This window comes from Apostichopus japonicus, chromosome 5 (genome assembly GCF_037975245.1).
Source record: "Apostichopus japonicus isolate 1M-3 chromosome 5, ASM3797524v1, whole genome shotgun sequence".
Taxonomy (NCBI): Eukaryota; Metazoa; Echinodermata; class Holothuroidea; order Aspidochirotida; family Stichopodidae; genus Apostichopus; species Apostichopus japonicus.
The window spans coordinates 9,240,099-9,268,046 of NC_092565.1; the positions used below are offsets into that span (position 1 = coordinate 9,240,099).

At 36.2% G+C, this 27,948-nt stretch overlaps 1 protein-coding gene across 4 annotated transcripts; it reads right to left on the reverse strand.

Moving 5' to 3' along the window:
- Positions 1–1,476: 1,476 nt before the first annotated feature.
- On the reverse strand, positions 1,477–27,948 carry LOC139967571 (bone morphogenetic protein 2-like). Of its 4 annotated transcripts, XR_011793044.1 has the most exons (5): positions 27,069–27,948; positions 12,898–13,608; positions 3,226–8,097; positions 3,088–3,118; positions 1,477–3,008 (listed from the first exon to the last, which is right to left on the reverse strand). XR_011793044.1 is itself a non-coding variant. In XM_071971516.1 (3 exons), the coding sequence occupies exons 1-3, from the start codon at positions 27,508–27,510 to the stop codon at positions 7,850–7,852; spliced, it is 1,401 nt and encodes a 466-aa protein (XP_071827617.1). In that variant the 5' UTR covers positions 27,511–27,948; the 3' UTR covers positions 1,477–7,849. The 4 variants fall into 4 exon arrangements, 1 of the variants encoding a protein (XP_071827617.1); XR_011793043.1 differs by having other exon boundaries at positions 1,477–3,118; XR_011793042.1 differs by having other exon boundaries at positions 3,088–8,097.

Here is a 27,948-nt window from a genome sequence, read left to right on the forward strand (position 1 = left end):
TAAAACGGAAAAACGTTATATTTTATATCGCGTTTTCTTCGATGAATAACAAGTTGTACACATAATGCACATACAAGGTATATTGAATTTTCGAAGTCGGCTATCCCTCTTCTGTTATCTTTATCCACGGTAGATAAATACATCGTCTCTTCTGATAAACGTAATTAATAGAAGATACTTTTAATGAAACCACTGGATTAGCTGCATAATAACCTCCGCAACATTGGAGTTTACCTGCCAAACATTACGTGTACTTCTTCCCAGGTACACATAACCCCGAAGTACACATAATAACACAGTATTTGGACACTTGGTACACCTAATACCTTCAATTGATAAATATATATATATACGCAGAAACGATGAAATAGGCATGGAATTCCCAGCGAATGATAAGCATTGCACCAAGACGATTTGACACAATTTTCTATATTGCATTAAACCATTAATAAGTCGTTATGTTAAAGGCATTGAAGACTCGCCCCAAACCGCGTGCGGCCATCTGACGCAAGTGACGTTTTGTTCGTGCAGGGAGTTGTTACTCCCTGGTTCGTGTCGCTACAAAATGCAGACAGTACTGAAACGTGATACCTTGTTATCTTTAGCTGGACCTGAGATATCCATCGCTGTATCGTTTATACACTGTGCTGTTTGTATTGAACGCAGCTGTATGTACTGACTGTACACCACTGTCTAATTACCGATGGTAGCAAGCTATGTGTGTGTATTTTCTGGGATCGATGGTGGTGTCTAACACTTTTGTTACACCTCATTCGAAACTAGGTCAAATTACCGGCATTAGACGTTTCTTTTTGCGCGAGTCTCCACACCGAACAGGCAAATAGTGGTAACGAAACATATCTGGCATCTTCTTAGATTTTTGAGGGGCGGTATGTGTAATTATGATTAAAATTTTACATGACTTGGGCAAAGGGACGTGTACCCTACCATTACCAGTGTTCATGTTAGTATAACCATGCATGACAGGGTATACCGGTAAAACGTCCATGATTAGGGGAGTGTTTATCCCCCTCCGCCAACCCTAACAACCCGAAACGTAAACCATTGTCGGAAGAAAGTCCCTAAACTAAAAAGACGTAATGAAGGCACTTTTCTGCATGTTTGCAATAAAGCCTATCGCGATTAGTATTAATGTTAAATTGTTACATACATGACCTTCCTGCTCAACAGGTTGGTACCGCGCATGAACTAAAATGCGTCTCTCAGAGAGAATTAAAATTTTTCATTTCTTTTCTAGACAGTGACCTTGAGTTGTAATAGGTTGTTCTTATTTATGATATAGGCCTATACTGTAATGTTACGGCTTTGTTTAAAAACCTTCTTTTGTTCTTAGGAAATGTTGCGGGCCTTGTGAAGTTTATTGCATGATATCAACATAGTCTGTTACAGTATTATTAACGTAGAAAGATGAATATGATTAAGATGAAAGCAATAAAACACACATAATAAAGTAACTAAAAATTACATTTGCATTTATTGATATTATAATTTTTTCATTCCCACATAGTATTGTCATAACACTGTAAACGAAGCGCTATATATATATATATATATATATATATATATATATATATCCAACAGAAATTCCGATACTCCAAATTAACTGATATATGTATGGACATATTTGTATTAATACAGTAGAGTTGAACTCCAGTATGAAACAATCTTTGTATTAATCGTAGGAAGAAAGAAGAAAGATAATTTATTAAAAGAAAGATTACCGTTCCTTATTTTATTATCACCTTTGCCTTACGTTTATTGCCCTAAAGTATTGCGTAATAATAATCATAATCATTATAATATTAATAATAATAATACGTCAAAAGAGAAGCTTGTTAAGCAAAATTGACAAAAGATGTATACTTTATTCCAGAAAATAAATTCTTCCCGATGGTGATTCTGCTCATTGGGTTTTTTTTTTAAAATTAAATCATTGATACCTGCCTGAACTACTACAAATGAAATCAGTTCCAAAGATCTTCTTGAAGAAAAAATATACAAAAAATTAAGATATGACTTTTCGAAGGAGCTCAGTGATTGCTCTTGTAGATTCCGTCCCATATGTTGTCTTCTCTGGTACAAAATACATTGAACAAAATGTTTGAATGATGTTCAACTCTTGCAGTGGATTAGGAAATTTCAGAAATAATATTTTTGAATGCAAGATTTAGCATCATGTTTCTAATATGTATGAAAGATGAGGCCAAAATGTTTCGAAATTATATTTTATGTATTTACGCATGATTGATAGATTGATTCATATACTCATTCGTTCATTCGTTCATTTATAAATCACTAGCGTCCACAGAGACAAAGTAACAGTCCTCTCCACCATCCAACAGCAATCGACACTGATAATTATTAGTAACACACAGCTCGCACCCCAATATGACAACACCTCGAATGTGAGTGACCTCCACGGTATAGGATATACCTTGGTGTTTAAGCCACAACCGTATACTATACCCCCACCCCACCCCACCTAAACTCACCCCGCCCCTCCCCACCCCATCCCACCCACACATCTTTTAAGGAAGAGATAATCAATTACAAATATTTGATCTCAAATGAATGAAGCACAATACACTTAACTACAAATCATTTCAGTGAGTTATAGAATAGGACATGCAGTGAGTTTTACAATATACTTGTGGCTATAAATAACAACGAGCTTACCATTTTTAATATGTAATTTATCGAGCATTACCGAACACATACTGAAAGAAAACCCCATTTATTTCGTACAATAGTGACTTTGATATAATTTTACCTCATCAATGTAGAAACCATCTATACATTAACTTAGCGAGATGCTAGGGAAAAATATCTTGTTCGATTCTATCGATAGATACCATGCTTTAAAAGGGACTGCCTCATACTACCTCAGGGTCCCTGCATTGCCTCATACCACCCCAGGGCCTCATAATACCACAGAGTCCCTGCATTGCCCCATACTACCTCAGGGTCCCTGCATTGCCTCACGCTACCTCATGGTCCCCTGCAATTACCTCATACTACCTCAGAGCCCTCTTACTACCACAAAGTCCATGCATTGCCTCACGCTACCTCATGGTCCCCTGCAATTGCCTCATACTACCTCAGGGCCCACATACTACCACAAAGTCCATGCATTGCCTCATACTACCACGGGGTCACTTATATTGCCGCATACTACCTCGGGGTCCCTGCATTGCCTCATACTACCTCAGGGCCCTCATACTACCACAGAGTCCATGCATTGCCTCATACTACCTCAGGGTCACTTATATTGCCTCAAACTACCTCAAGGTCACTTGCATTGCCTCATACTACCTCATGATCCCTTGCATTGCCTCATACTACCTCAGGATGCCTTGCATTGCCTCAAACTACCTCATGGTCCATTTGTTCGAGTTAAGAGTACCCAAGGGACTACTTTAAGTGTTGCCTGGCGAGTTACGTCTCGACACAATTTCCTTGCTTATATTGACGTCTTTCTGTCTTAAATATCGCTAAATATGAAAACTGAAATAAAAACTTTTAGGTAAACATGAAATCACACAACCCATTGAGACTACATTTGCTGCCTGGAAAACTCTTGACAAATACATTAAGACAAACTTACAGATCCATTTATCCAATATTATTTTATGTTGATACCCATTACCATATAAAGTGATTCAGAGGCACCTGTTAAAATACGAATTGGTTGATTGAAACAAACTTCGCTAGCAAGTTGATGATAGTAAAAGTGCATCACACAAGGAACACCAGACCATAGTGGCCTTCTCAAATTACCGATTACACCCCCCCCCCCACCCGCCCACCCCTCTCCTACCCAAAATCGCATTATTTTGATCGTCGTCTCAATATAGTTTCCCAATAATCCCGACAGTAAACACATGTTCTCTTCCACATACAAAAAGTACCTACTCCAGCCGAAGCCAGTTCAAGTAAAAACTAATATTCTGAAAATATCCTCTCAATAACTAACTCATCGCGTGTATAAAAATAAGCTGCTACGGTATTTCATACTGGCCATTACGAATCTGTAAATCTGCCTCTTTGCAGTTCCATCGTCACTATAGAGAGAACTATTTATCTGGTAAATGTTCATTTTTAATCTGATACAATTTAGATTAACCATAGACATACATTATAAATATACATATACAACTAGAGTGCAGGTCAAGTAAACGTCCTAATGTCATAAGTTACAGATAGACACTAGGATTGACTTTAACAAGCATTACCACTAATTCACAAAATAATACACAGAAACATTTTGAATCGATGTCAAAAATACTTTATACCAAGGAGAGAAAAACCAAGATCCGGTAATTCCTGTTCAATGTATTTCTTATATTCGGTTATGTTAACTATTACAAAATATAAAATTCCCAAGGATTTCGGCAACAACACTTACACAAGTTCAAAGGAAACTTGAATGTCATGGAATATTCGCACAATGGGTTTAGTTAAGCCAACAAAGCATATAGACCACCTATTGTATAAGAACAATGCAAGCAGACAATTAAAAAAGTCAATTGAAAATTTAAAATAGGTTGTTTCTATAACAAGAAGTGATGATTGCATTCTTCCATATAGTTTCAAATATTTTAACAACAGATAATTATCTGAGATATAACAGCATTTTTCTGTAATAATTAATTGTCACCTTTTGACGAGTCGCCTTAATACAGCTCCATAACGATGAAGTTCATGTACTTAGCTACTCAAAGTTCATTTCAAATATAATACAGAAAAAGGCAAAACTCCTCAAAGTTTTAAAATGGATTTTTTTTTGGGTGTGATTGTAGATTGCCTATAGATCTATTATTAACTCGAGATATGGTTAATTACAATTTTGTATCCTAATTATAACCTTCCCTTACCCCAGGACGTGGATCAGATTAAGGTGGTATATGTGATGTCATCAATGTAGAGATGACTTTGAAAAGTTTGAATTTTCTTATAACCTTCTTGTTGTTTGCTCCTTGGAATATGATACATTATTTGGGATAATATATCTTAACTGTTCTCTGTATTTAGAATTTCATTAAAATGAAATGTGTGGTTTTTACTCCTTCGATAATGACATTATTAAATACGTAGTAGCAAATACATTAAAAAAATATAAGTACAGGGGCGGACTGAGGCGTAAATTTGCTATCCTGATCAGTGATCTAATCAGCAACGGGAGGGGGGTCTTGAAACAAACGCCGCATTTTGCGTCTCAAACAAAAACCGGTGTTTTCGTCACCTCAATCTGATGGCGCCTTCGGTGACTCCAACACCATGGTTCACCGGTCACCTGGTAGGCTAATCCACCCCTGGATATAAACCAAACGAGGCACCAGTTAAAATTGATCATATTACTCACGATGAAAGTAAACCCAAGTATAGCAAATGAAAAACATACTAATTATTCACAATTTTTGAATGCCACCTGCATATCATATATAATTATGCCAATCCTTAATTAAAATAACATTCACGTGTTATAAATACTACCAAATTGATGTTACTTCCTAACCATAATCTCTTTTTTTTTTCTTTCATTTTCATTTTCTTTGTTTAAACAAGCAGTATTTGTTTTCTACCCTCAACGGCAAGCAATCTAAATGAAAGAAGACATTGGATAAATGTTACGTAAGATATAATTCACCTGATTGCACTTAACAATATATGCAGTCACAATTGCTTAGTGTCTATCATGCAGTTTGATAGCCACTCAATTGTAAAAACCATCACTGAAGAAAATTATTGAAGAAATAAAAACCCTGACAGTTATGATATTTGTTAAATCAACTTCCTCGAGAACTGAGACAATTATAATTTACAATTTGATGAAAAAAAATTATAATAATATATAACAAGTATAAGCAATTACTTATTAATAACTTATCACAAAAACATAACAACCGACACTTTGTTTCTTCCTTTTATTTGAAACAAAGTTTTTTAGTTTTTTAACGAAGAAGTATTTAAACTTTACTTGTACAATATGAAAGACAATCTTGAAAACACATGAAAACTGAGGAACATACCCTGTACCAGAAGAAATAAAGTTGACATTAACGTGAAATATTGGAAGCGTGCAATTTTAATAAATGAATTTGCTTTGATAAGAGTATACACATGAATGTGATCAATGAGCTGTGTTAATAATGACAACAAATTGTAGTGCTCTGGAGTAATAAGGCACTGTAGGAAATAAATACCATTTGATGTACCTAAAACGCACATGAAAGTATTCGTACTGTTTAAACAACAACAAAATTTAACTATAAATCTCGTCAGATCTATCTATATTTTAGCAGAAAATTTAATCATTTTAAATATCTTACTAATAAATATTTTTATTTTTATACGTAATAGGAGAGATATCGGGATAACTTCCTACATATTTACCGCTCAACATAGTGTAAAAAATCTCAACAGATCTATTTTTGTTTCTAAATATGCTAAATGATTTTCGCAAAAACATTAATGAAGAAATCTGCAGCTTCTGAAATTAGATGTTCAATATTGTACTGCATGTAAATTGTATGATTGAAATCGTAAGAACTTGTTAGTTGACCATCGATAAGAATGGAAACAGTATTTAGAGTAAATTGTGTGAAACAAGTTTGACATCGGGGGAATCGGGGGAAAAAATCTACAACCTCCAGAAAAGATTTCAATAAGTTTTCCGAAACGAGTAATAGCTTAATTGCCGTACGCACTTACAAATGATGATGTGATTAGATCATTGAAAATTATATCGGTGGTTCTGCATGAGGGAATATTGATATGGAATGTCAACATAGGCTTGGTGGGCTATATATATATATATATATATATATATATATATATATATATATATATATATATATATATATATATATATATATATATGCTTAAATACAACAAACCCGGTTGTATTACAAATTCTTAATATCTTAATACAAACCGCACACTAAATACCGTACACTATTAACAACAACGAGAGAAGCGTTTAATATTTTAAGTTCACCAATGAAATGATATTCACTCAAAACCCAAATGTTTGTATTAGCTTAAACAATGATTAAAAATAAAATTTTCTTTGCAAGATTTGTTCTTTTATTTCTAAAATACAATTTAAAAGAATTCTCTATTCACGCCATCCCTATATTTCCATATATTTACTCCATCATTACTGTACATGTTTTTATATACCGGGTACTCAGATATGCATTAATTTCTGAGATTAATATGGCCCTACACCTAACCATTAGATCCTCAGTGATTTAAAAAAAAAAGCGAATAAAACATTCTTGGAAAACTTCATTCATATGAAAATGATAGTAAACAGGCATTATATACCATGTTTATTAACAATGTTTCTTAAACTCGCTTTATTCCTGCTAAAGTACTTAGGCTATATCTAAGTTCTGCGCATGGAAAGTACGGCTCTCAGTGCACATGGATGGCGTATGGTTGGTTCATTGTCGATGGTGAAAACTTTCTCTTCTATTTAAAGAAAGAATATTTAATCCTCGTCATCTTATTTCCATTCTTCTTACTTCATTACGAAACTCCTTTTTTCGATTAGAAGAGTAAACGGTACTGCGTTCATCTGAGTGAAGCCTATTTAAAATAGTTTCACGCTTGTGCAAGTCACTGTATGTTACAAGCGAACCACTACATCGTTTATAGAGCTCTCGAGTTAAATACAATTGAGTAAAATATACTCTTTTTGAGTTTGTATACTTTATATATTTCCATTATGTTGTTAAGTTCAGTGTCCAGAACACACTGTCATGACAAGGCAGTTGGCAATGACTCATTTTTTGTTTTAGTTCGTCAGGCTCCCTTTGTTACCTTAGTGACAACCACAAGATGTGGCGACCATGTTGTCGAATTCTTTTAAGACAACATTACTCTCGTCTAAGTACAGCACATGTAGACTAGCGAACTCGTGAGGTACGCAGCAAGGGTTTGGCAATAGATTTCCCCGGCGTTTGATTCCTTTTTCGTGTAACATTGCCTGTACAGTCGCGTGGTTTGTAGCGTTGAATGCAGCGTCAAGTGGATACGGACAGTAACCGTCGCAGAAGTTAGCTGCATATCCTGCAAAAGGGGAGAAAAGATAAATGAAACGTAAAATAAGCTGGCCGTCAAGTGATTTCAGATCTGTTTCAAGTCGCGGTAATGAATACAATAAGCTATAATCTCCATCTATATCCATAAACATGATTTTTACTGAAAATATACGTATTCAATATTAATGAAATAACGACACTCGAAAAACAGGAATGAATCTTTCTATAGGTGAAGTGCGCCACAGTGCATGACAACCATTCAATAATTTCCTTTTTGAAATCGGTCTTTCGTTGATATTTTCTTTGATGTTATTCAAGTACGGTGAGCCCATCGATTGTTCCATGTATAAACTTACAACTAGGCCTATATCTCTTATGAACATTGGTTGTCACAATCGCAACACGATCAAAGCGGTATTTATTGTATCTAGTCAGTCATATCCGTTCCATTATTATTAAGCAACTTGCACGATTTTGTACCTCGCTTTAGTGGTATTGTCTATTTTTCCTTTTTGTATTTACCATACAGGCATGCATGTACGTACCAGGTATAACGAGTACAGAAGGAACAACCTTTCAGCAATAGTTCAGATCACTATAGTACCAGGAATACGTAAACAAGTTCACAGTTAGTCTATAATAATGGTTTTGTGTTTATAGTTAGCAATGCTCTGTTTCACACTCCACCCGACACAGTTTTTTATCCCCCTTCTAATGAATGATAAATATTTTAATAAAATATATGATCTTGTTGTCAGAGAAGTCTAGCCAGCTAGTTAAGAGTATTCTAATGGGACTCCTATATTGAGAGCAATTTGTGCACAGCATTGAGTGTGTGATCGACCAAGGCTGGTGTCTACATGAAGTAATGGATGACTTTATAGGTACCAAAATTAAAAAAATGATTTTCATAACTTTCAGATCACTAAAATCAACATATAACAGTGTAGGTTTCACCCAATGTACTACTGTCAGAAATGGCGCCTGAGAAGGAATCAGTCCAAAAGAGATAATTTATTCGTTGACTAATGTAAGAGGACCATATTCCAAGCACCCTGCTGATGAAATACGTACATAACGGTACATTGCATTAGCTTAAGGAACATTTGATAAAAGAAATGTCAAACTTCAAATGTTAACGGCTTTCTCGAAACGCAATGCAAGAATATAATACAAATGTCACCAAGATGCTTAGAATATTGTCTTATTTCATTAGTCAAAACAGGCTTTCCTCTGGCGTATCGTTATAAATACATTAGCCATTCGTTAATCAAATTGGCTGGAATACATAGTCTAGCACATGTGTCATAGGGTCAACATGGTTCTATTTTTTTCGTGTGCATGACCTTAATGTGAATTCATAACTTTATATAAAACAAAGATACTTTTTAAGAAAAAGTCGCCCAGGAAAGAACCTGGGCACGAAAACCAAACTACCATACAGTGGCGTAGGAAGGTACTTTTGAGTGGGGGGCTGAAGACTGATGGCCGGCCTGGGGGAGGGGTGTAAGGGGAGGGGGTGTCCCCCTCCCCTTTGGATTTTTTTTGCATTTCCAGGTGGCCTCAGATGCAATTTGGTGCAATATAGCATACTTCAACTCTCACTACATTTTGTAAAGAATTTTGCATTTTCACCTGGCCTTAAATGCAATTTGGTGCTCCAAATGAGATTTTTTTCTCATTTGGAAATGAAAAAGGGGTTTTCTGACTTGCGGAGCGGGGGGGGGGGCGGAATGATACTTCCGCCCCCCATGTTTTTCAATGGGGGGCTGGCGCCCCCCAGCCCCCCCCGGTTCCTACGCCCTTGCTATACCATATAAAACAAAGATAACCCTCCACACCATTTATCCTTGACAAATTTGTGATGCATTGTAAAACATATGTCATTTCGAGGCCATATAAAGCTCTTTATGTTTTCTCAACTGAGTTTGTGTTGCATGAGAGGAACCTACCAAATAGTATGTCTATTAGACTGTTAAGTCCAGACAATTTACTTGATGCATCTCAGCTGTTTAAAGGTCATTTCGCAAAATTTAAAGTGATAGAAAAGAACCTGGACTGATTATAATGGGGTTTTTTTTAACGTTAATGGTTTTTTTTTTTTACAAAAGATCATCCAAATTTGAAGTCAAAGCACCTTTAAGGGGTTTCCGTGACTTTGTTAAATAGTCACAAGGTTTAGACACCTACGTTCATAAAATATCGAAAATAATAAGAAATTTTGTTATTCTTCATCTGAAGATAAGAATCTAATTAAATACAATCAAAAGTCAAACCCATTGTACGCTAGAGATGATTCACTATGTTTTTAAGCTCGTATCGTTTATAAGACAAAGAAGAAGATAAAAACAATTGATTATACCATCAACTCAATTTTCTCATAAACGAAATATGATTGAGATGCAATGAAGAAAGACCAAGCTGTTTAATGAGTTTGTCATTCATAGGAAACCTCTCAGAACATGGAATGTTGCTTTAAGTTTTCATTCCCGTTTTCTTTACTGTTACAAGATGATTTTGCCAGGAGTAACAGATTAAAAATTGGATAAAGTTGTTAGAAAATATATATCTAAGTGTACTGTATTCATCCCTGGAATCCCTCCAATGGGAAATTGACAAAAGAACAATCGTTGAAATCTTCTAAGAGCGCGCTATATACGCACTCACGTGTGCGCAAATTGGATTGCTTTGGGACGCCAATGGGGCGAATCTAATTTGTGGTTGTTCAGCCTGGTTGTTCCTTTTACCCTTCTCCATGTACATATGGCCAGCGTTTTATTTTCAGATCCTTCTATTCAAACTCATGTCTTTGTCAATCACTATCCGAGCAGGAAGGTCGACACGGACTTTGTGCCGCTCTTCAGCCATTTGACAGAAGTTTGTGGGTGGGATGATGTAAGGCAGAGCTTTCGGATTCATGTCAAGATGGAGCAAAGTAGACCTTGCTTCGTTACACACGATTCATTAGATTTGACGTATACTGTACATCATATGGGTTAATACGTGCAGACTTTCCATGGTTAATTCATATGAATAGATATAGACTGAATTGAAAGACCTTTTTTTGCAAAGGTAAACTTTATCTTATGACAGGTTGAAATGATGTCATTTATTCATTCCCGACCTCTGCTGTCCCACATCCCGTTCACCCACCGACAAGGTCCTTCTGGCTCCATTCCAAGATGTATCGTAAGATTTTGATTTAACGGTAATCAGAGACTAGCCCTTATAGACCATCGTAGCAGATTGAACTTAAACAATTCTTAAACAATTAAACAAAATTGTGGTGCCTCATGGAATTGCATGTTGGGCAACTCTAGTTTTTTATTTTTTATTTTGCTGGTAAGGTAAATTTACTGTCGGATCCAAGAAGTTGTTTCATATAATGAATTAAAAGTCAAAAGACAGACAATTTCCAATTGACCTTAATCATGTAGCTAATACTACTACTAAAGAAAGAGTTGTTTTTACCGCGGTGGAAATGAAAACGATCGAATCAAATTCATTGCTTACTCGTGAAAAACTACAGGAAATTGTGTGAGTTCGTCTCATTTTGACTTATATATCCTTCTTGGAAGAAGGTTTGGAATATATTCTGGCGACCAACACAAAACATACCATGGCCGGAACCATGATGTTAGAAGGAAAAGGGTGTGGCCCTGTGGTTGTTGAAGCGGAGAGTTCTATTGAGCTCTGCCCCCCCCCACCCACCCCCACCCAAAAAAAGAAGGAATTTAAGATCAAATGGTGCATTCAAAGGCCATGAATTGGGTTTATAGTCAGGTCTTAAAGCAAGATTGTGCTGATAAATACTTTTGAATTTGTATTTGCGTTTGAAAGATGGGGGGGGGGGGGATTCCACATCTTCTCCCACTGCATACGCGCCTGAAAGCTGCTATAGCATGCAATGGAGGTCCCATGGTAACCGCACAGCAATCACCACCAATTAGAAACAGTTCCAAGTCTCGGGTGGACGATCATTGTCCAATCAATTCAGGAATCAGTCGTTGAACAGATCCTACCAACTACGAACTTTTGTTGAGAAAAGAATGGACACTGTGACCAGTCAAGCGATTAACATGGTATTGAAGGACTCTACTAAGCCCTGACTTGAGTACTTGTAGGACCATCATTTATCATGACTTTTCAAGTCATTCTTAGAGGGATTTGTACCATTTATCTCGATTTGAACCAGGTCAACAATCCTTCAGCACGAAGAATACCCAGACGAGACCAATCAAGAAAGGCGACGGAGAGCGAATTTGCTTTAACTGACAAAATCGGCTGTCAATGAAAGAAAAAAAGGAGAGGGGGGGGGGAACAACTTTATATAACTGTAAGACCTATCATTGGTTTATATGGGGTATTCGTAGTCATTAAGGGACGGTTTTATATCTTTCTCAAAATAGTTCATACGGGAACACGTCATTTCTCCTTGATATGAATATGATAATGGTAAACTTGCTCTCAGTTTATAGGAAAACTTTCTAGATTACAGATGTTCGGGTTTTCCCTTCTATGATATGTCTCGCCAGAGGGCAATTAATTATGAAAAATTAATGCAATGATCATGATCCCTCACCTTTTTTTGTGTAGGGTTGGGGTTGGATGAGGTGGGGGGCGGGGGGTTACTGGTAAAATTCAATTAATTCCTTTTAAACGGATACCCTATATACTTCATTTTCCTTACCTGTGCATCCCGTATGGAGGCTGCCATTACATGACATCAACTCTCTCTTTGCTTTTACGTTTGCAGGAATTGCGTCATCGAGCAAAAGCAAAACATAAGTATACTATAATGAAACTTCTAAATGTCAATGTTGCTTACCTGTTGGTGCAATGATCCAAGTTTCCCATCCAACTCTTTCGAAGTCGACTTCAAACTCATATAACTTGCAGGTCCCTTTCGATTTACTTCTCCTCTTTTTCGACTTGGATTGTCTCTTTCTCCTCTCCTCTGCATCTACTCTCTCGGTGTCTTTCCTCGTCCGTCTTCTTACTCTCTTGATTAGCTCTTCTCTCGTCAGTGCCACCTCCCTCTTCTTCCTCGAATGGGTTCCAGATGAAGATGGTACTTTGATGTCTCTCACTGGTATCGCCGAATCTTGCAAGAAGAGGACGAGCAATGGCCTTCTATCACCGTGCTTTGGATCTTTCGCAAATTTAACGACTTTCTTGGTCTGAAATTTCTCCTCGAAGTAGTCTCTGACTTTCACTCGGAATGCCTTTTGTATCTTGTCCCCTTCGTGGGCAACAAATTCATGAAAAGCGGATGTGACGTTGAAGCTGACAAGACCAGAGTATTCGATCTCCACGAACCGTTGGTCTAACAAAAGTTTATCATCTGTCGTGGAGTTGATGGCGTCGGGCCATTGTATGACTTGAATCATCGACGGCAACGTCGTGTTATCAAAATCGTTAAGTCTGTCGGAACGAGGTGCTAATTTGTACAATCTTAATTCGGCACTAACGACAGTCTCTCGCGCCAGCACACCGGAAATGTCAAACTCGTAAATGTTTCGCCTTCCTCGATCGGTTTCTGCATAGAAAAAGAGAACATACCCTTTGAGACCATCATGGTTATATTTGAATATCATCCGATGAAGGGGGGGGGGGGGGGTGGTACAACATAAACATTCTTTGATAAATACTTCGTTAAAACAATTGTAGAATTGTTTGATGTGTTGTAGTTTTGTTTCATTTCAAGGATCTTATTAAAACAGAACTGTCTTAGAGCCTTGTGTACTTGTCCTCGTAATCATAAAAGGGTGGATTCTTATTGCTGTTGTAGTCCTGTTACTATAGTTTGCAAGCATGTCCTAGTTTCAGTGTGTACATTTGAACGTGCTTATATAACTCCTAAATAACACAGACATGGTTAATTAAAGTTGGATCGGACATTAAAAACAGATATCAACACAATTACTTTCTACTATCGTAACCGCCATCATCATCATCATCATCACGATCAATTCCCCTGAACTCATTACACCATTGGCATAACTTTCAAAGTTACTACCCTAGCTATCACTGTCCTCACCACTATACGCACTTAACAACAACCATTAATCACAATCACCAATCTTTAACATCGCCGGACGTATCCACAACACCACAAATATAATCATGACCTTATCATCACTCAAATGTGAACTATTACAACTATCATCACCGTAAACAATCAACAGTTACCACCAGGCTACCATCATCACCACAAGTATTGACCATGGGTTTATGATTATCTATATATTATGATCTAAATTTCATAGCGTATTTTCATTTTCTTTCCCTACCACTGTAGGCCTATACATGTCTAATGCCTTTGACACACTGTAAAAGATCAAAGCGGCCAAAAATGTATCAGCTGCACAGATCTGTGTAACGTTTCGTTGACTTAACCGTAATCTCCATTGTAGTACAGTTGTCCCACCAAACACAGATGAAAGAATACATTGCTACCCACAGTGCCTAAGAATCTAAGATTTTGTCTTTTTTCAACGTTACAACTTATACGAGCGAGGCCTTCAGCTTTCCTGTATGGGGTAAATACTGCCTGTGTCTTGGTTCAGTGACTCTAGTCCGTTAGGATACAAGTAGTAGTGGAATTCTTTGTTCACTTGATATATTTTGAACTAAAAAAACGAATTCCTTTTGCTAATAGCTTTTTGCCTTATACACGTGTAGTGTTTGTCCAGGTGACACTAGTGTGGTATTAAGTCCTCGAGTTACGCGTGTTAACACAACACGTCGCAAAAGGTGTGAAGTGGGTATTGGCAAAAGTGACTCTTTTATCTTGCTTAGATAAGTATACGGTCTTAATACGGTATCAAGCTCACTCTAATAGGTCTAAGAAAGCAGTTTAACGGAGAATGACCTGTTTAAATTACTCATTGACAACCTATTAATGATCATTTGCAGGTATAGATTTGAAGAGGATCTTTACATACACTCACTGATATTATCTGCTAAATCCCCGATATTTCAAGGCAATTCTCTGCCTTTTGCAGGTTTTAAGTACTAGCTTCAATTCTCAGTTTATATCAGTATAAATTTTGAACCAAATCCTTGTTAGAAAACGAGCAATATAAAACATTAGTAACAATTCTCAAGTTTGCCTTACCCGGCGATCACAACAGTTTTGCAAATTTGATCAATTTATAGGATTGCAGATTGACAAACATACGTCACCACTGAGATATTTAGGTGTACTTAAAGCTAGCCCATTTATAGCCAGTAGATCGAGTGAAATAACATGAGTACAAGTAATAGTGTTATACTCCTTGGTACGAATACAAATAAATACAAACAAATACAAATAAATACAAATAATAAAAAAGGCTATGTAAAGCTCGTGTACGAGTACGTAATCTTGCATGGTTAGTACTCTACACAATATTGCCAATATATCCCGATTAAGAGTACATATATGCATGTACACAAGTACGGGCAATGCAGGAAACTATGGCATGAAGCGAGTATTTACGCGTACATACTCACTACTCAAGCTTGCGTTAATTAACGAATGCAGTCGCCGATTTTGACCAATTCTGCTCACACACTTTGTTACAATGACAGTGGCGTTCCAAGTACCAACCAACATCTTCTTGATTTATTATTGAATGACTTGCCCAGTTAAGAACGAGAACTTTGCATTCAACTGTAAAACCAATTTTAATATTCAACGAAAAACTGATAATTTAAGTTAATATTTTGTTCAGTCTACACTTACCAGTCATACAGAACATATTCATAGGGGCATTGTCTCCCCTAGAACTCGTTTATACTTGCAATTTTCTTTTTTTTACCCCATTCACATGGCAAGATCGTACCCTTTTGAAACTTGCTAATTAGCCTACATAATACATTCATAAGAAGACAACTTGAGCATTTTAACAGCAATTTCATAGACGTTAGTAAAATTATTGCCCGGGCTCTTGAAAGATAAAAGAATACTTTAATAGCCCTCTTAGAGTGACTTGGAATCTCCAACACACTAAGACCACGTGACTAGTATTTACGCATCACCCTTCTAGTTTTCTCACTCACTCACGCACTTACTCTCTCTTCATTTTTTTCTGCATTAAATATAGGGTTATTGTGCCGGGTTTTAAATAATGTTTTTTCAATCACACTTTGCGTAGGATTCGGGTAATAAATTAGGAACCGGGTAGTATCGCGTCGGGCGGGTACCCGGGTACCCGGATAACCCGTGCAAACACTAGTTTTAATGGAAATATGGCAACACGTTGTTGTTCAGGTTAAAATGTCATTAACCAGCGGTCAGTTTTGTCACAATGAGAAGCACTGTACTGGGTCAATCGGTACTCTGAACATTGACCAGTACCTGCTGCATACTGTAGAGAGAAGAGCCTACACCTTCGGCAACTCCTAGTTTTGATGGGTTTTATAGGTTTTAAGAGAACGTGCCACAGCACTTCAGTTATATATGTAATTGTTCTAATATTCAATGTAAGCATACACTGTATCAGTTACAGTGTACCCTACGATCTTCCTCGTAACTTAACTTATCAGCAGATAAACACTTGAATAGTTGTTTTGGAGCTTTATTTAATATAAATAAGTCATTTATTTATTTATTCTATTTCTTCTTTGTATAACAAATACTCGTGTACTAAGTTTCTTCACTGACGATAGATGCCACGGTGAAAGTAGCAGTGTACATGATATATCATCTGAGCGCATTGTCAACCATGTAGGTCTATTCTTTCATACAAAAGAATGTGATAGGATAGTCGGCTTAAAACTAAGTCAAAGCAAGATGTCTGATTCATATCACACCTTTACAGCAAACGTTTTTTTTTCTGTAACAATATCAGTGAAACGCACAGCCCACATAAAACCGTTTCCTCGGGGCTGGGAACTAATGTGGTTTCCTTTACATTGGATCCACAACAATTAAGTAACTATACATCAATTCTCTTGAACGGTATGACAATCCATGAAGCCAAGTGATGAAACGACCAAATTTGCAATGCATAGTTCCTCGTCATCTTAGTCTAGTGCTACGGCTGAAGAAGAAGAAGAAAAAACTCCTTGGAATAAAGAGACAGTCAGCCGAATCCAGAACTGTAGACGGACTGACGCCAAGAAGAATGGTTCAGACGATCGTGAAGCTGGGATAATCTCTGACTTTTTCATTTTAACTCCGGTTCAGAAGGCATATACACCTACACATAACGAGTTATCGTTGTATAATATGTCTTGTCTAGTGTATTTAGAACTAAGACAGATAAAGAAGAAAAAAGGGCAGTCTGTAAAAAGTATTCTAAGCCAGGCATTGAAATAACGATCGCGAGAGAATTGGTCCCCTACGCCGTAATACAATTGGTGAATGAAATTGTCCATGAAGAATCTACTGTGAGCTCATCATCAAGAGGGGCTTTTTTTTTAAACATTTTATTTGCTCCAATTATATCAATTGAAAACCCCTATAGATTAATGATTTCAGTTGCATTTACTCATCCTTTTAAACAATTAAGTGATTTTAGTCTAGAGTACATGCGATGCTTGAAAAAAAGCCATAGATTAATCAATCGATGACGGGGACTCAGAGAAGGGAAATTATCTCTACTACCAAGTATTCTAATAACCATTCTTTCTCCTATCTAGGCTATCTCTTTCTCTTGCCCACCCCCTCCCCTCCTCCCTCTGTCTCTCTGCATATACTTCGATGTATATGGCATAGGCTATTATCATTCAATGCATCTCTTTGTACATTTGGTCAACAAATTCGGAAGGATTTGTAGTATATATTTTAGGGCCTCGGGGAGGGGGAAGGGGCGGATAGCTTTACGTTAACAGAGTACATATACCCTCTTATGTTAAATAATGAAAGGACCAGCACGCCCTATAGCTCGAACGGGAATACTACATGCCTCTACACATCTTGTAAGCAGAATCTATATGTTTAAGCTAATATAATATCCTTCAAGAATTTTCATCGATTGAAGGGTCATTGAGCAGGTAACTCCCAAAATGTCTCAACTATTGTCACCCTGCAGAAACTGTCACACTGTGATAGGAATCATATGTTAGCAAACACTGGAAATTGTCCAACCTTGCACGTTTCATTGACATGAAACTAGACGAGTCAATGTAAATTCACTATACATTGTATTGATCACATCTGATGTTTCGTAACATCGTAAACTTTGAAAAATATCAACTGAAAAACGTTATAATTATACCAACTTTTGATATTAGGTTCTGCACCATTAGAAAGTGTTGGTAATAGTCTTGCTTGTATATCGCTATATAACGTGTACAATTTTGAGTAGTAACCCTTTTGACAACAGAGGTTCCTTTAAATGGAGTGACTGAACTACGTATTCTAATAAACAGACCATTGGGCCAGTTCCTCGAATTCAAACTCAAACCTCAATATGGAAAGCATAATTATGTTATTGACCTCAAGTGACATTTTTTACAGTGCACTACAGATTGCTGACAAATCCGACATAAAGCTTGGAGTAGAACGATGTAACAGTTACCAAAAATAAGTCTACTTTGTCAGTCGCTTATAGCCTTTTTAATCAAGGATGGAAAAAAATAAAAAATTCCCCCATTCTTTCTGCATTGTTATTGAAAAATATATATATAGCCTATGATAGCATACTTTACTAACTTCAGGGTCGGGAGTTCGGCGCCAATGGAACTAGACATTGAGAATGTGGGAACGTCCGTGTTGAATATGCAACCATGAGAGAAAACGGACAAAACAACCTGCATTACTAAAACAAATAGATTGGTATTTTCCTACTCCTGTTTAGGTTTGACATAATGGCGCCGAATTCCTATAGTCGATTGTATAACATATGTTCCCTATACCCATTGTTATTTTACAAGTTGCCGACATAAAAACTTTTAAATAAGCTATAGTTAGGAATTCAATAGTAACATCATAAGACTATCCAAGCTATAGTCTAGATCTCGTAAAAGTCGCCACAATTTCTAGTCATTTGTCATAGAAATTCGGCGCCTCTTTGATGTTAAATAATTGATTGTGGAATTAATGGTATTTGTTGGCATTTAGCATATCACCAAACAATTTGCTTCAATACACTCTTTAGCAAACTGGTGGCAAAGTGAGAACAAAGATATTAACAACAATATATTAACGCAGGCCGTTGAACTCGGTCATGTATCGAATATAACCCCAGAAAGAAAACAAGTGTCTATACTTGCTTAATTGTCCCCTATATCTTAAGATCAATTTTCGAATTCGCGTTATTTCGAATTCAATTCGAATTGAACCTGCTTGTAATGAAATATAGAGAAAAGAGTGAAAAATCATTGCAAAATTATCAACAAATTTTAAAGAAAAAATCTCCCATAGAGTTGAATGTATAAAAACGCTTTCCTTTTTTTTTTGGAATAAAGATTGAAAAAAAGGTCAGAATTGTTTTTTTTTTCTTTAGTTGAAAATAAGTGCTGCCTGCTCACCTAGAAAAACATTACCCTCTCCTGAAACAAGAAGTCTAGCTACGCGCCTGAATCAAATCGAAAGGTGTGACAACATTAATGGAATTATTCAAGCCCCCTACTTCGCGGCAACCTTCAGGAATTTAATTAATAAATACGTATGTTCAATTTCACGAAAAGTTCCAGCACTGCGTTCAAAGCTTTGAGACATCAAATTGTGAAATGTTACCCATAATTCTCAGGGTCAAGAAATAAGTTGAGAGGTCCGACCCATATACACTCTTAAATACCTCTAGCAATGGGAGCAGTTTCAAAACAAAAAACAGCAAATATCCTTCGGTATACACGTGCATGTGATTTTATGAATTGGTAGGGAGGGCGTTTGTAGTCACGTGTTATGACGTCGTACTAAATCTCATCTGAACTGGGGGGGGGGTGGGCATCTTGAAGGGTTTTCTAACCAGATAGTTCTCGTGTTAAATATTGCTTCGATTTAAGAAGTACTGCAAGTTGAAAGGTTTCTCAATACAATGCCAAAATCAGTGCACATGCGCGTATTGTCTTTTCCGGGTCATGCAAAGTGCAAGACAACAGCGATGACTTCCTGCAGCGATTGTAAATATTATTCTGTAACGCATTGCATTCTAAATGATTCCTGTTCAACTCATAGAAATATTGATAACAAATTGGCCTCACTTATACGTATTTTGGTCTATATAGTGATGGCTTAATGGCAATGGCCCATCTACAAATTGAGAAAGTTCTTTTTTCAGTTTAAGGGCAGAAGACAACCATGCATATTATCTAATCAGTTTTGACGTTTTGAAGGAAGTGACCACTAAAATTGAGTCTCGCCATCAGAGGAACTCACCAACGGTCTTCTATATAAAACAAACACTAACAAAATAACACGATGTATATACACCTATTACCACTGGTCACTAGCCCACCTGTGGCAAAACTACAGATGTGCGTCATGCCGGTGGACGGCGAAGTAAGGACAATTTAATTTAATAAACAATTCAGTTTTACGAATAAACCAAACATATTCGACTGTGCTAGAACTATAAACCGAGCGAGGCTAAGTTATGTGTCCTTACATGATGTGTTTCTAAGGACAGAAGTGTATATCCTTCAACACCTCTCACACACTCATCCCCCCCCCCCGCCCCCTCCCCACCCACCCCACCCCTAATCATCCCAAATAGAAGAGTGGGACTCTTCAATTAGTACAAACTTTCTGGCGGCGTACATATAGGAAGTTTTCGGCACTTCCTGTTTGCCTTAAGGAACTTTATATTTAAACTCCACTGCAAGAAATTTTTTGATTAGTTTTCATTCAATGAATGATACCCACAGATAAAGGTATGACACCTTAAGTCGTAGAATATGTAAGATTTTAATTGAAAATTAATGAACCGCAAAAAAAAAACTGCACCGTGGAAGAAGACAAAATTCAGCTTGTTCCGTGAGCTGTAATCCTTAATCGCACAGTGCCTCCCAACCAATTATTTTGAAAACAGTTTGTCAGAAGAGATGTCCCAAAGGAAGTTATATGTTACACACTCTTTTGATTAAGTATCGCGAGTTGTTAACCACACCGCTAGTAACTAGACAAGCCACGACAAAATTAATTTCCTTTATTTGGTGTGATAGGAGATCCATTTCATCATGCGTTTTATATGTCTACCCCACACACACACACGCCTATCCCCTAAGTATAGCAGCATTGCCCAACATTATTCAGCCGTTAGGTACTATTAGCATGTAAAATCAATGTAAGGATATATATGTAAGTGTTATTTCAATATCCCATGATGCCTGAGAGGAAGCTCTCATCCGCCTTCAGACTAAAAAGAACGGAGTTGAATATTAATAACATAATATTTAAGACATATAACAAAAAAATGTTTTACAACCCCACACCCAAAAACTAAAAATAGTTACAAGCACAACCTTGCGTTAAGACCTAGGTAAAGACCAAATTTATAGCCTAATAAATGCAAAGTGTCACATCTGAATTTCAGATGGTGCCCTCGGGACCCCTAAGTTTCAACATCCCATGCAAGGACCACATCCGGTCCATTTTAAAGTCCTGAACGCGCCCCTGATTTGTTTATACTGTACAATTTGCACAAGTACGCCTTGCATACGAAAATAAGTCTCTTGGGCTTTTCTTGGAAAAGAGTTACCCTCGTGTTACATTTGATGAATTTACTAGCTACATTTTGCTACAACAGATCTCTTTCTAGCCTAGCCATGAGGTGGGGTGTAATGACTTGTTTCGATGCAGATCTTTTGCTATAAGCATATATGCGATTGATTTTGAGTGCCGTCCGGCGGCTTCTACTCCTATGGGAGTATAGGTGCTGTATGCCAATAGGAAAATTGTTATCGGCTGTTTAGATACAGTTATTTATGAACCTATTACCGATTCAGTGAAATACGATAACATCGAATTATATTCAAAAATCACTAAACTCGGTATGCTATTTAACTATACTGTATAGGCTATACTTAATGGAATAGTCTATATATACGCATGCTAAATTATTTCATAACTTGTTTTCTGACGCCAGTTGTATCCAATTTCGACCGGACTGAAACACTGATGATAATCACATCACGCTTTTGTTAGGACAGCTTTTCAATAATTGAACAACCTCCGTGTATAGACGAAAATCGGTTCTTCTCTCTGATTGAATACTGGGTCATATCTCATCAAAGGTTAAATTAGAACTACTGACCGTCAAGTTTATACCCACACGAGTCAGTTTCAGGAATTGTTTTTTTGTGTCATATAAACAAATCAAGCTTAGGCCTAGTAGCCTAACAAAACAACTGGATCATCGACAGCTCAAATCAAAGAGCTAGATATTAGCAACTAATCTAATTGGATACTTGCTAACAAGTCACTCATTCATCTGCATTGTACCCTTTTCAAAGACTGGTAAAACCCCGTGAATCCTAGTACATAGTAGGACCAGTGAAACGCCTTTGTGAGCTCTTAGAGCGTCAATAGGGCTTCGGATGTCAATTACCCCTTTGTGTCCCTTTTTTTTTTTTTTTTTTTGATTGGAATGAAAATGACAGGCAATGATGAGCAACGGACCTACTGGCAACAAATTGAATTGTCACAAAAACCTGTTATATATCGTAGTAAAGAAAAAAGGGGGAGCTGGGATATTAACTTTTGGCAATATGTAAGATTATATGCAACCCTGGTTGACCTATTTTGTGGACCATAAAATCAAGCCATGGAATTTTGCTATGACCCAGAAAAAAAAAAGGTGATGTGGTTTTAAATGGTCTGAAAAAAATCTTCACAGATCAATATACACTCTTGACTTTTTCAAAGTTGCTTCTATGATAAAGCAGTAGTTTTGAAACAAATAAAAATATTCCTTGAAAGGCAAAAAAGCATTGAAGGAGTTTGCTTATAACATACCGATATTTGTGTATTTTGACCTTCTATCTTCCTTGGACAATTTTCAACCTTTGCACACTAGCTTATAGTTTGATATTATAATAGGCCTAATTGTATGTAGCACGTCACAATACGAGAAAAAATGTACTAAATATGTATGTTTTAATTAGTATACAAATATAGTATTTATTCCTTACATAGTGATATGTTTCATTTATCCATTAAGTAGCCATGGTGGTATGTCTTCATTGGTAAATATGGTAATCATAACTTAGATGGTGACACTTGACCACAACGTTGTATTTTGGTTTCATTGGTAAATTTATTAAGTTTCATGTTGGTTGCTGTCATAGGTTTATAAGTAATTATAACTTTCATTGTCATATAAGTAAAATAACCATGCACAACTTGCATGGTAGTATGCTTACATTGGTGAATATAGTAACCATAACTTACATGGTGATATGCTTTCGTTGATATAAGTGAAATAACCATCCACAAAAGCCATGTAAATAAGTTTCATTTTCAATATTTCGAATCAGATGAGTTGTGTGTTACATGTGTTACACTTGTTTTACTGTGCAAATGAACAAAGAAATATTGCATGGCTATATAAAGAACTGTATATTCGAACAATGAACTCAGGGTTAAATGGTCACTATTAGAGTTCGAATCACGTTTTAGGCAAAATACTCTTTTCCATCGTTTATATAACTAGTTATCATCGGGCGGATATTTTAATCGTTTACATGTCGTACAGTTTTATGTCTGTTAAGAAGAAGGATATAATTGTAAACCTCAACATAACACGGTACTTTTTAAATGCATTTATCACTTTGAAAGTATTTTAGCAAAATACGTACGTACAAAGAAAATATACGTACATGTAGCTGCAAATATTCTCCGTGATATATATGGCAGATAATTTCATATCTTTAAATCGCGCGAATTGCATTACTTTGTTACACATTCCTCTAACCGTAAATTAGGAAGATATTGTTCTACATATAGGCCTACATATATTCAAATATGATTCAACATAATTTCTCAACTTTGTTAGAGAACAAAATGTGATGTTCAATCTTTCAACTTATATAACCGGTATGTTTAAACGTTACACGTATATATTAGAAGATTCTTAAGAGGAATTTTTAAATGTCCACATATATTTGTGAATCAACTTTTGAGCATAAATCCTTATGGGGAGACATCAATTGGATTCCCACAGGGTATGCACTTCCTCAATTAGACGACTTCCGAAAACATTACAAATTCTCACACCTCATCGGATGACTATACATTGTAAAACCTATATTACTTCTTATTTTGCCAAGCTTACTTTACGATACGAGTATGTGGTAAACCGAGTTCATAATTAGTTATCAGAAAGTTCAATTCCCTCGTCAAGTATAAGTCTATGCCCTTTTTTGTCATCAACCAAAGACTTTTACAAGAGCAACTTTTTTGAAGAAATAAAAAAAGAGATAGCAGTGATAAGCACTAATACGGCCTACATCACTGTATTGTGCAATTACGATCAGTATATATATACTGGCGACAATCATTTAATGTGCAATAAGTATAATTCATGGTCAAAATATTATATCCAAACATGTCAGACGAATATTTACCTTACAAGTTACAAATCAAGATTACGACTTCGCATGGCTGGTTGATCTATACAATTACCCCAGCCATGAGTTAATCATGGAATCGTGTATATCTCGAGGTTACTGTTAGCATAGCCCAACTTGTAATTTTTATATATCGGTTTATAAAGTAGGGCTCTTTCTATGGTATATATATACATATATATATATATATATATATATATATATTGCATACCAACGTTAACTTTGTGAATGTGGCTTATAATAATCTAACATTGAGTGTGTTTGATTGCATGCGTAGATATAATGGCTGGAATTAATCTTACTGTTTCGTATTATAAAGACAACGTGTCTCCATTACTGACATTTTTATGTATGTAATGTCAATCTAGAATCATTTTACATCAGACACATGTATCAACCGTACTTTGTTTAATACTTCCATTGTTTAACCATTATGTAAATGAACTTTGCTTTATCCCTAAAATAGAATATTCATGTGTGTGTAAGTGGCGTCGAGTTGCTCTCATTGACTGCTGGGCTGATTTGGGCAAAGTTTAGAAATTATACCAGCTGCGTTGATAAGGTAGGCTTGTCTTACAACCTTTGCCCATGTAGTACACATGTTTTCAAACACCAGAGGATACTTTTACTACAACGTACAAGATGTGTAATTAATTACTGAATAAATATTGGCATATAAAGAGTGAGGATCTCAAAAATGAGATAATTAGAAGGTGAATTACAGTGTGCATCATCCAATGTTGACAACATGAAGACTATATTTAATAATCACTTAAGAAATAAACAGATAAACCTATATACACGAGCAGGTGTGACAAGTAATTATTTCGCAATTTTAAGTCACATCGTTTTCAGATTTAAAATTTTTACTCATGGTTCGCAGTAAGGAAAGTTTGCTGCTTTTATATAATACAATGCTTCTAACGACACGAAGAATCGGAAACTAAATAAAATAATGTTGGAATCATAATGCATGTTTAAATCTATCGATAAAAAAAATCTTCAGTAATGTTAAGTCAACTTCGATGGACTGTTAAATAGAGACAAAAATCTGATGGTTTTACATATTCTATAACGGCTTATAACAATTGCAAAGTCTGAGGTAGCTTTATATTTCATTACCCCTACCCCCCCCCCCCCTTCTGACCCTTCTTCCATTATACATCCAGCGGTACTCTCGCGGAAAAAGAAATGTTTAGCCTTATTGTATGTTCACTTTAGGTAGGAGTCATTTAATTGTATTACTTTGAATTTCCCCAATGTCTCGAAATAATGTAACAAAATAAAATCTCCCATAAATATTTTCAGAAAACTTTTTTTTTTAAATTATAAATTTTCAGTATCCTAACATACGGAGGAATTAAAGTGCATATGTGTCCTTTTATGCATTTGCTTAATTTGAGAGATTGTATATCATTCCATATGAGTTGACATCCTATAATCATTAATCCTTCTCTTTCTTTCATTGCTAATCTTACCCGCCCCTCCCCCTCCAACAGATTACGCAACTTATAAAGCAACTGGTGTGTTTTAATATACAATAATATAATTTTAAAGCACTATGTACATATATATGTAGCTTTGGTTAATATGGCTATACATGTTTTCAATTAAAGACATATATAGTTGCAAAAGATGCGATCGTCGAAATACTTACCACACGGTGAGCATATCTGAATCGACTGAGGATATTATTAATTTTTTATGCCAATAAATATTTAAAACCATATTTATGCACAGAGAATATACATTAATGATGTACTGGATCCCTTTTCAATCATCTCAAGGCAAAGGATTATATAATATTATTATTCATATCTGTTTTCAAATTTTCCTGCTTTGGGAAATATTTGACTCCCCCCCCCCCCTGTAATAAGCCGACAGCAAGTTTTGCAACAAGTTCATTTATTTATAGAGGCAACCATATAATTACTAAGATATTAAGTAATTAAATCATGACCTGCAATTAGGCTATTCTTTTCAAGGTCATAAGTGATAGCTGTCATGAGTGGACATTCAGTTAACAGTGTTGTCTAAAAATTGAGGGGAATAATTTTAAAAAAATTGAAAAATCTGAGGCATTCATTTCCAAATTAACAAATTCATGACTCGTACTGTGGGGTTTAATCATGTATAGGATTTTAAAGGAAGATACACATGGCATATGCATGACACAATTGCCGAGCAGAGTGGCCTTAAATAGACCAAAGTTATCGCTGGAGTTGTAACGTTTTGTTCGGTTTGGGGAATCAAATGCAAAGTTTGTACATACCAGAGTTCAAAAACAAACTCACCAAGTACTTTAATTTTAATGAGATCAGTCCAATATATACGTCTACTTATTTTATCACTCGGATGGTTCTAAGTTTAGCATATATCATCAGCCATAAACGGGATTTGTTCAGGTAAAACATCATGTATATACCATTAATGAATTGATAAGCGTGGATTAAAATCAATATGAAAAAAAAGCACAAATTTAAAAAGGAATGTTACCTGTTTCATAAAAGCTGCGTACGGTGTTGGCTAGTAGTGCTCCCGTCCCGTGTACCTCCACTGACCCGTTCTTGGAAAGTTCATGGAAGAGCTCAAGCATGAATGTTGGAGTGACAGAAATTGGGTCATCAGAACCGCTCGGCATTGTTTTAAGTCCGAATGAAGTAAGTAAGTGCCTGGCGGTAACATCTTCTTCTTCTACAACGGGTTCATCCGGCTGAGACCTAGTCAAAATGTCCAGCCCATCTGCCGCAAAATCCCGGACGTTATCGTCCTGTTCCGGCTGTGCAATCGGCGGCATACAAATGGAAATTGGCAAAGTTAATAGGAACATATAAACAGTGCACCACATTGTCAAACTTTTGCAGTTTAATGTATTTCTTGTACGGCAGCATATACGTATAGCGTAACTACTACTATGCCAGTATTCCACTGTGGCCATTTTGAGTTTTAAGATATAATATGAAAGAAGAAAAATATCCACACGTTTTCATACACTCGTTATACTGGACATACATATATCTATATATAAATATATATATACATATGCAATACCCCCAAATCGGTCAATAGGATAAACAATAAACACTGACACGCGACTTGAAGTTTCGTTAACGACACGTTGAGTTCACGAAATACCAAATTCGATGATTTATTCTCTCTGTTTCCTATCGATTGAATTAAAATGTCAAAGTTTAAAAAAAATCTTCAAATTGGATGAAATCTTCGGTTTCCAGTTTCCATAACAATCCCCCAAAAAACCTTTAAAAATGCTGTCTAAAAGTCGCTCCTTTATGGAAGAACTGCAGCTTGTAAATAAGGCGCCCCATGTCTGTGCATATTCACTTTGTACTACCGCCTGCTCACCCTGGCGTGTCAT

What these genes read in the sequence shown, in the direction of transcription:
- LOC139967571 (XM_071971516.1), bottom strand. Translation starts at nt 27,510, where the DNA reads ATGGCCACAGTGGAATACTGGCATAGTAGTAGTTACGCTATACGTATA. An exon ending in ACGCAGCTTTTATGAAACAG is followed by an intron (nt 13,609 to 27,068) that starts GTAACATTCCTT and finishes TTTTCTATGCAG; the next exon opens with AAACCGATCGAGGAAGGCGA. An exon ending in TTGGATCATTGCACCAACAG is followed by an intron (nt 8,098 to 12,897) that starts GTAAGCAACATT and finishes CCCCTTTTGCAG; the next exon opens with GATATGCAGCTAACTTCTGC.